This window comes from Ascidiella aspersa, chromosome 5 (genome assembly GCF_963924565.1).
Source record: "Ascidiella aspersa chromosome 5, kaAscAspe10.2, whole genome shotgun sequence".
In the NCBI taxonomy this organism is placed as follows: Eukaryota; Metazoa; Chordata; class Ascidiacea; order Phlebobranchia; family Ascidiidae; genus Ascidiella; species Ascidiella aspersa.
In genome coordinates this window covers 5569042-5579181 of record NC_139451.1, presented here as the reverse complement: position 1 = coordinate 5579181, position 10140 = coordinate 5569042, and the positions used below count along the sequence as shown (strand labels likewise).

Here is a 10140-nt window from a genome sequence, read left to right as displayed (position 1 = left end):
CTAAATATGACAATGGATGAACTTTTATCAATAAAAATATTTGCAATTCAAATACGACAATAGTTCAAAATTAAAGGCATTTTACCTTTGGACAAAACTGAAACCGAATCAAAGTTAGACAAACAACACAATGGAACGGTAGATAATTTAGAGCGAATAATTCGAATATCAAATAAGTCAGAAAATAGACGAAAAAGCTGCTATGAGGTGAATAACCTAGTTGCTGAAACGTCTGCATAACTAAGATATTTGAAAAAAAAAGCGATATTGCGCTGTTACATATAACTCATAATAGGACCAATTTAATCCAGTGGTTCTCAACCTTTTTTTCTTTCGTGGCCCATTTTCGTTGCACAAAAATTCTGTGGCCCGATAAATTTTTATGAAAGAACAAACTATAAAAAAAAGTTTAGAACAAACAATAGCGAAGCATATATCAAAACAGATTATTTATTCAACCGTGCATTAGTAAGGTGTTTGCTTCGGAACAATAAATTTACGTTTCATTTACATTCCAAGCCATTATCCCTGTAAAATTAGGTATAGTGACAAAAGTGAAACCAAATTCTTCAATAAATCTAGCTTTTTTAAATTGATCTGTGACCCACCTAAAAAGTTTCCATGGCCCACTGGTTGAGAACCGCTGATTTAAACACATTAACAACGCGGGATAATTTGCTAAAATTGACAATATTGAATTAAAATGATGCCCGGTATGTTCTTCATAACTTGGCTTGAGTTTTTTCCAAGTAAGATCCGACCCTAGGATAGAGCGGCAGACTGTCCTTGAATTTTTCCATGTCGCTGATAAGTATCGGCTGTAGGGGAAAATAAAACAGGGTAATGAGGTACAACGGAATGCGGAAGCCATCGCACACGCTAGAGCACGAGTTCTTAAACTTTTTTTTACCGCGGACCCCTAAAATTTTTTTTTGCTTTGCATGGACCCCGGTAGACAAGAAATGCTCTAAATTGACGTCACAATACAAATAGACTTCATGACTCTGTTATTTCGGTCCGAAAAATGTGAAAGTTAAATGGAGTCTAACTAGTATACATTCAGTGCAAAGCCGTTTAATTTTTAATTAAAGTGTTTTCTTTTAAAAATTAATTACTTTAAGTATACACTAGTTCTTTAATTAGGCCTTCATGGACCCCCTAATATCGGTCCACGGACCCCCAAGGGGTCCATGGACCCCAGTTCAAGAACCCCTGCGCTAGAGGTATAGTTTAAGTATCCTAAAAAACTTTTGTACCACACAAAGTAAACAAATAATCCGGCTTTCATAAGCTTTGAACATTTTCTCAAACATAGGTAAAAGAATATTGCATGCAACAAAATTATTTTTTTGGTTTCGCTTAAAGGAATGTCGTAATTTTTCGAAAAAGTCAATTTTCCGTGTGTATAGTGTTTAACCCAGTGGTCGGCAAACTGTGGGCCGCAGAGCCATTTTTAGTGGGCCGCGAGTTACTTTAGAATAGCTTAGTGTTATCATGTAGCTGTGATAGCCTTACGTTTATTGCACTTCATTTTAAAAGTACATGTTGCTTAGAATTTTTACATTGTCTCAGCATGGTTCAGACCTACGTGTCAAATGTGGGCCCGAGTATGTCGATTTGCTTGACCTAGTTGGCTTTGAGATTTATTTTCAAGCAAAAATATTATACAGCATAGCAAACTTACATCTGGTAGTTCAGGACACTTCAGTAAATCTCCTTCGCAAGGTTGACCTTCGCCTGGCTTCACTGCACCTAATACAAAGATGGCATTTATGAGAAAGTATACAATATTTTAATATTAACACGAAAAAATGCAAAAATATTTAACGTCAACACAGAAATAACCTAAGTTGAAAAAAATACATAAGAACAACACAAGAGTAAGTCCAATTGTTGGTAATACACTTGATCAATTGTCGGTGATATATATATATTTGGTGATCTGTAAAAGTTTAGTGGTGACGTCACAAAGTTACGTCATGATGTCATAAAAACAAGTAATCTTAAAATCCATGTTGTTCTGGAGCGAACTTGTGCGCAAATTGCAGCTGAATTCAGTCTGATTGCGCAAAGCTCGAAAAAAGTGCGTTTAAAGCTTTGATTTGAAAGGGTATACGTTGCACAAAAACATTAAAGAGACTTGCATAGTGTTCCAATTAACGGCTATAAAAGGTTTTTTTAATGCACTTTTCGAGTTTGCACAACGTGACAAACCATAGAATGCGTGGCGCTTTTGAGCTGAATAGATTTCCTTAAAAGGGACAGAAACGTAGTAAAAATGGAAAAAAAATCGCGCTAAGGGCAAAACATGTTTGTATACACATAATAAAAGTTAGCAAAAATATTCTTTTTTGGGGGTATGGCATGACCGGATGGCATTTTGGAAATACCTCAAAAGCAATATTTAGCAACTTTTTTGGAAATTTTTAGCAACATTCTTAAAAATTTCGCGAAAGTAATTTTTAGCAACATTTTTAAAAATTTCGCGAAAGCAATTTTTAGAAACATTTAAAAAAAATATTCTAAAAGCAATTTTCAGCAACATTTTTAAATAATTCGCGAAAAGAATTTTTAGCACCATTCTTAGAAGTTTCGCAAAAGCAATTTTTAGCAACATTATTAGAAATTTGGCGAGAGCAATATTTAGCAACATATTTGGAAATTTTAACAACATTTTAAAAAATACCGGCAATTTTAAGCAACATTCTAATGTTTAGCGTTACTTACAATCGGTTAGATTCGATCCGAGAAGATGAATTGCAAGTTTAGCGCGTGCTGGCGCCCCCCTGTGGATGTACTTGTGGTAGAAGGCTTGCAATTCGGGTTTGGTGATTTTGCTGAGACTGGCCGCAGTCACCTCGGCTATAAATATACAATGGATACTTGTATTAAGTGGATAAAACAAAAAAATAAATATTATTTTTATTGTTTATGAAAACTAATGGATCCGATCCGATACTGAAGTCTTTATCAGTTTACAGGAATTTATTATTAACACAAAGGCTTATACAAGTGGATTCATATCTTATTCGAATTAATACAAAACGATGTTATTGAAACTGAAATGGCATCAGTGTAATTTAAACATCATCACCAAACACTTACAAGTAACTCACTGAATGAGCTCCTACCACAAAAAGGTAGTAACACCAACTGCCGTAAGGACAACTACAATGTCAAGGCACCATGTGCTCAGTGACCTTTGACCGCGAGAAATAGAATGCTTACACAATTAAAGCACTTACATCAAAATGCGCTTTAACAAACTCAATGTTAATCTTAACAGTTTATATAGGGATCAACACTGCTAGTCGTTGGCCTTTTATCCATATCGTAAGATCCAAGCAGAATCGTAAAGGGTATAAAAAATATCTAAAACAACTTAATTCAAAAAGAGCTGAATGCTTTAGTTACGCGAAATGCACCATCAGTTCAGCTTAAAAAAAACTTATTTCGAATAACACACCTATTGGCTTGGACTAGGACGTCCAAAACTTGACAATGTATTTCGATACACGATATTTTGAAACTGATATGGCCGCCAAGCTTCGTCCAGATCACACATAACGCGTTGCCAGCGTTAACGCTATCTTTACTCGCTCCTAACCGAAAGCGTCAAAGTTAAAATTTTTCGAGTTTGCGCCAGGGATGCGGAGTCGGACTCGGGACTCGACGCAGTCGGTTTGTTTTTCTGGAGTAGGACTCGGGACTCGAGTAGGACCACGTAAAACTACCCGAGTCCCGAGTCCGACGTGCGCATGCGCAATACTAAATATTAAATCTGACAAGGCCGTCAACTGTACATTGTGAAGGCGGAATAGCATATATAGTGGATATTGTGAATCATGTATTGTGAATGGATAAATTATATGACACCCCCATATGTATATTGCTGAATTTCCACCTTATTTAGTAACGTAAACGGGTAAAATATAGACCGGAGAGTTTGAGCCGGACTCGGGACTCGACAAAATCGCACATTTGACCGGATTCGAACTCGGGAGTCGGACTCGGGTTAAAATATCGGGTATCAGTATCGCAATAAAATGTAAAGCACCGGACATTCCTAAGACAGTTACTTACCCCGGTCGAAGAGTTGCTGCTGTGACACGATTTCCATCCAATGCTTGAGCGACTCGGTCGAAAGTTTCTTGGGTTTTTCAAGGATTCGTGAAGCGAGCGCGGAAACGTGACGAGCGAATTCCACATCGTCCATTTCTTCTAGAAGTTTCTGCAAAGGATGATTACAATTTTTATACACCGGGAGCGTTCAGAGGAGCTAACTGAAAACCGTTGCTCAATTAAGGATATTCGTACAAGAAAAGCCAGGCTCGAAAAACAACTAGCCTGTGGTCAAATAAAAAAAAATAGTCAACTTAATATTTCCAATAGTTCCTTTATAGCAGCGCTTCTTAACCGGTGCGCCATAGAAGATTGCCAGGTGTGCCGCGGGCAAACGGAAAAATAGAACATATAAAACATATATTTTTGATTTTCTATAATCCTAACTGATTGATTCCACAGTACTTTTAAGGGGAACACACAATAAAACCTACAAAGCAACAATATCTAAATCAGAATATTGTACAATAATAGTATTAAGACGATCGAAATTGCAAAGCTAAATTCGCAGCAATAACCAAGGCAAAATAAGTTATAAAACCGTCTGAATAAGACCTATAATCATGCCTAAATCAATCCTAAATTATTATTCGGAATAAGATATAAATGGAGAAAATAACACTTAAAATTGTAGGGAGAGGGTACGGGACGATTGAGGGACACATGTCTGACAAGGTTAGATATAGGCCTTATTTTGGTCATTTAGGTCTTATTCCAAGGAGTTTAGGTCTTTTTTCCGATTAAGAAGTTATAAAAACAATTGGTTTAGTCTTATTCTGAACTGTGTTTTATGTCGACGTTAATGTTGTTCTAAATTCAGTCTTAAGGTTGGAGTCCCTTTCAAGATATTTTACTATGAAGCCTATGTATTACAAAATTGCAAGCAACATAAAAGAAAAATACCCACATTTTTATTCCTATTTTTATTTGGTGGTATTACGACTATTACGTAAAAGTCCTATTTTAATCTTTTTACGAATGGTGTTTTATTCCGACATTGATTTTTGTTTAATTTCAACTGTTGGTTGGTGTTCAATATGTTTAAAGTTTAAAATTTTTTCTTATATTTTTATGCAAAAACAGATGATATGCAGGTGTTCTGACAATTACGTTGTTCTAATTTTGGGCTGGAGTCCATTAAAACCTACTTGAACGTGTTCTATAAACGCTTCAATTCTTCCTTCCAAGTAAGCTGGAGTCTTCTCAGACTGGACTACCACCTTTAATCCTTGCACGCCGTTGCTGCGTGACACGTTGCTGAACACGATGTAGCCCAACTGCTCTCTGTGACGCAACAACGACGAATTTTAAACAAAAACAATAACCAGTTTTGCAGTACTGTAAACCAGTCATTTTGAAATAACCTAAGTTCTAGTTAAGTCTTTGTAGAAGGTTGAACTTAAAAGTTTGTAAATTGGTCCAGTTTTAGCAATAACTCAACTATAAAATGCAAAAACGCAACAAATAGTCACAATTTGAAAAAATTGAGATAAAGCACACAATTTTATTAACGTTTTCAACCTAGGAAACACTATGTTTCAAACAATAAATTGTCTTAAATTATGTGATTTGTTTATACTTGAATTCCATGTAGTTTAGCAGAGTTAATAAAAAAATCAGTCTTTTGAAATGTTAATTTTCATTATCCGAATTCACATTCACGAATTAAATACTTATGCACTGTTATTTAACGAAAAATTCCATACACATGTATAATATAGCGATTTTTTTCGATGGGAAGGTTAATTTAAGTAAAACAGTATGTAGTAACAACACATCAACTAATACACTGATGTAAAAACGTATCAAATTAGAAAATAAAGTTCACATCTTGTTGTTCATTATTTAAGTAAAGTTTAAATCATAAAAGAAAAAAAAGAGAAAAAAAGAAAAAATCTCAGTGTAAGAAATGTAAAATTAATCTTTACTTACTTACTTCGCAAACTTTAATCTTTATACTTTAAAAAACTAACAAGCTTTGGGTAGACTATACACGGATCGGTAATGTAGCTTGATAATAAATTGCAAAGCCAAAAAGGTAGAGTAGACCGAAATCATTTTGATTAAGACGTTTCGATATGAGCTTGTATCATTAACATTAACTGAAGATAATACAAGCTCGTATAGCAACATTTTAATCAAGATGGTGTCGATTTACTCGACCCTTTTGGCTTTGCAATTTAGTATCAAGCTGACAAACTTTTTCATTCACATACTTGGTCCTCAAAGTGTTGAAGCAAGGCTCGCTGATGATTTGAGCCAGCAGCATGAGCAGTGCATTTTCCTCAATGTTCTGGGGCCCAACTTGCAGGAAGATCTCGGTGGCTGAGATCTCCCTTACTTCATGCTTGTGTTGAAACACGTGAGTGGAGCCTGAAAAAAGTTGACATACATTACCGAATATACTAGTGGATAGGGATGTCCGATAATATCGGATCGGACCAGATGACCGATACAAAGAGGTAGTATCACAGGAGTTGCCACTTGCCACACAACTTTATGAAGTTTATGAAAAAAATTCAAAGATATTTCAATGAAAATTTGTAGGTTTTTTAAGGACCTAAAGGTGGATCGCACTTCTGATTGGAAAGCTTTTGTGGCCCATCGCCAGCCGTATCAACTTGTTTCTTGTTATACTTTGTGTATTTTTTTTCATTTTAGCGCGAACAAAAATAAACATTACTTACGAACTTACTTAGTTATTTTACAAAGCAACAATTATAAACTTACTTAGAATTTCATTTTTTCCTTTTATAAACAGAAACAGTGTTTCATGCTAGGCATTCAGCAAAAGCAAAAGTGATATTTCAAAAACATTGAGCAAAATAACAAAAAAAAACATGTACAAACGAAAACACTAATTTAGGCAAATGCAACATATTTTTTAATAAAATGCAATAACTAGGGATGTTCAAAGTAGAATATCGAATCCTTGGATTCGAATCCCATCTGCAATTCTGGCGTTTATTTCGGGTAATTGGAACCGATATAATTTAATGATTTGCCGCAGATTGTTGCGCCTAATTGTACAAACGCGTGTGGTAAGTTGGTCTGTCGCTCCGGCGACCAATTTATAGTGCTTGCTTTAAATGTAACCTGGTAGTGCAGTGTCAGCGTTTTTTCGGGCGACCAATTACCGCGTCTCGCGATAACGTTCGTCTAATAATTAAGTGTCAATCAAGCGTTATTGGGCGAGCGACTAACGTGTAATGTCTGGTGTGGAGTTCGCAATTGCCCTAAATGCGTTAAGTTGCAAAAGTAATATTACGTTGTAAAACGTGCTGGTCGTCTACAAAATGCGCTATAGGGTTACTTAAGGTCAACTTTAGGCCAATATTCAGCGAGGTTATGCAGTTATGCACAGCGTAATTGTCTAGAATTTGTTATGTCAATAGTAACGTTTATTCTTTGCAGTACATTATTTGACCATAGAAAACACGTTTTTCGAACCTTCTGGAAGCTTAAGATCCCTGAATCGTGTGTATTGCGATTCTTGAAGTGGAATGGTCGAGGCTTCGCTCTTCAAAATATCTTCAATCGATTCGCAAACATTCAAGGCACCTAAAGGTGAAATATAAGTACATATCACTCGAATTAAAGGTTTCATCTAGTAATTGTAGGCTTTTGTATAAAAGTGTGGCGCAAGTTTGTTTTTAATTAGCCACAGCCTGAAAAAGTTTAATCACCATTGCTTTAAATCTATTGGGCAAAATGACTTGACTCGAAGTCAAGTATATTTAAAAATTGACTTAAATTAAAGCCCAATGTGATTTTTTTTAATATTAATATAAACATTTCATATTTTTCTTACTAGGCACTACTCACAAACATTTAATCACACGAAATACTGGTTTTGCTAAAAGATATAACTGTATGCTTTTATATGAAAAATGTGTCACAAATTTGTTTTTTAGTCTGAAAAAGCAGCGGGAAAAGTTTGAGAACCATTGTTTTAAAGTCTATTGGGTAAAATGACTGACTTGAACCCAAGTAAATTTGAAAAATGACTTCTAATAAAATATAGTTCGTTTAATATAATATTTAAAAAAAGTAATATACGAATTTCATTCTGGTAGAACGACGGCGCCGGTATGACCAGAGGTCATGAGTTCGAACCTCACCGCAGGCTAGTTGTTTTCCTAGCTGCCTTGCTGCAAGCAAATAGATCAACAGATTCGGTGAGTCTGCGAAGGCTTTCGGTGTACTAATGATACATAAGCAGTATTCGTTGGCCATAGAGCAGCTTTAGAAGGGCTAGATCACAGTTGTTGTATGTGTTGTGTATCTTTCATTGAACATACCAGCTTTCGTTATATTTCCATGAACCAACATTTCAATGTGAAATCGCCTCATAAACTCGGGAATAAACTTGCGCATCATGTCAATGTTTAGGTCGCCGATCGCTTCAGCTAGGTTTTCCTTAAGCCAGGACTTCTCAGACTTGAGAGCCCTCACGTAGTAGGCTGTGTGCTTGTATGGTTGGTCCGCCTTGAAGTTGCTGAGTGAACGGGTGTACTGTTGAAATAGAGGGTAAAACAAAATTTGAATTGGAGTAGAATTTTTTTTTAAATATTTTGAATTTTTTGTGAAAATTAAAAAAAAATGTTTTATAGAGGGTAAAACAATATTAGATTGGGAGTAGAATCCTTATAGAAAAAACTTTTTTTAAATCTTTGGAACGCAATACGCGGCTTTCTTGGTAATTGCAAAAGATAAAAGCGACAAAATACTATTTATACACTGCTTTTCTTAGTTTTTGTGTTCATCGCTTTTTTCATTGCTTGATTTTTTACACGGAAGATGGCATGAGGAATTGCCGAAACGTTTGTAAACTACTAAAAGTCGATTTTATCCATTATTATGATGTTTTTATTCAAAGCGTAAATTATTTCCTAAAATTAACCAAAAAAACTATTTCGCCTTTTCAAAACAGGCATCCCCAGTTTTTGCATTTAAGTAAGAGAATACTAAAATAACGTAGTTGAAATTTTAAATAGGGGAAAAAGTATAAAAAAGTGTTTTTAACTGAAAGTATGAAAGGTTGAAAAATAAGAAAAAAGTAGAAAATAGAAGAAATTTTACCGATCAAAGAGATTTTTTTCCAGATCATAGGCCCAAAATTTCCTTGAGCGTTATTAAGTTTAGTTATCTCCAGTGGCTATTTTAATTTTTTACCTTAATTTACCCTAGAACAATCGCTGCTTTGGTTCGCAAGTCATGGCATAAATTCCTATATTAATATGATATCGGATGGGCACTGATACCCCCCTAGTATCGGGCGAGTACCGATTCCACCACTTGCAATCGGGTACCGATCTCATAATTTTGGACATCCCTTTGCAGCAGAAATCATCTTTCGCATACCACAAAAAATGTTGCAGTATATTTTTATTACAATAATTTACCGCTTCCTTGATGACGTCAAACCGCTTTTGGTCGACTTCAAACTTGCTCATTTTGTTGAGGATCTTTTTGATGAGAACGAGTTGTTTGTCGTTGTACCCGTTAACGTGCAACTGGAGAGGAAAAAGTTTTAATTTTTATTTTTTTATGTTTTTTTTTATTTTCTTTTATACAAATGACTTGGGTGAAATGAAGTCATCAAGCTTTTTTTATTTAGCGTTTTATAAAATTTGTTCATTTATCTAATTTTTTCACATTAAAACACTTTGCTTGCTGTATTTTGGGTGTTTGGCTCATTTAAAATTGAAACTCATAACCGGACGGGAAAGTGTAATTTTTATAACAAGGACTTGACTTGACTTTATTTCAAAGAGACTTGACTTGGAGTTAAGTTATTTTACAAACGACTTGACTGGGACTTAAATGACTAAACCGAGGGTTAAAAAAAATCATCTTTTCGTCTTACAATAAACTTTGCAAAATAATATTGGGAGGTTTTTGTAGTAGTATGGTGTTAAAAATGGATAAAAAGATATTCGAAGCGTTCAAAATGTTACCTTATTCTGCATGGGCTTTAATTTTACTACTACGTCGAACTGTTAAGGTATTATTATG

At 35.0% G+C, this 10140-nt stretch overlaps 1 protein-coding gene across 1 annotated transcript in view; it reads right to left on the bottom strand.

The window, feature by feature from the left end:
- Positions 1-538: 538 nt before the first annotated feature.
- LOC146141593 (insulin-degrading enzyme-like) overlaps positions 539-10140 on the bottom strand; it is a 28490-nt gene continuing 18888 nt past the window's right edge. The window contains exons 14-22 of the mRNA XM_083390424.1: positions 9528-9638; positions 8424-8637; positions 7573-7683; positions 6339-6495; positions 5271-5406; positions 4084-4231; positions 2728-2862; positions 1685-1752; positions 539-818 (exon numbers count right to left, since the gene is read on the bottom strand). Of these exons, the coding sequence (XP_083246550.1) occupies positions 723-818; positions 1685-1752; positions 2728-2862; positions 4084-4231; positions 5271-5406; positions 6339-6495; positions 7573-7683; positions 8424-8637; positions 9528-9638 (1176 nt within the window). The 3' untranslated portion in view covers positions 539-722. The remainder of the gene's footprint in view (positions 819-1684; positions 1753-2727; positions 2863-4083; positions 4232-5270; positions 5407-6338; positions 6496-7572; positions 7684-8423; positions 8638-9527; positions 9639-10140) is intronic.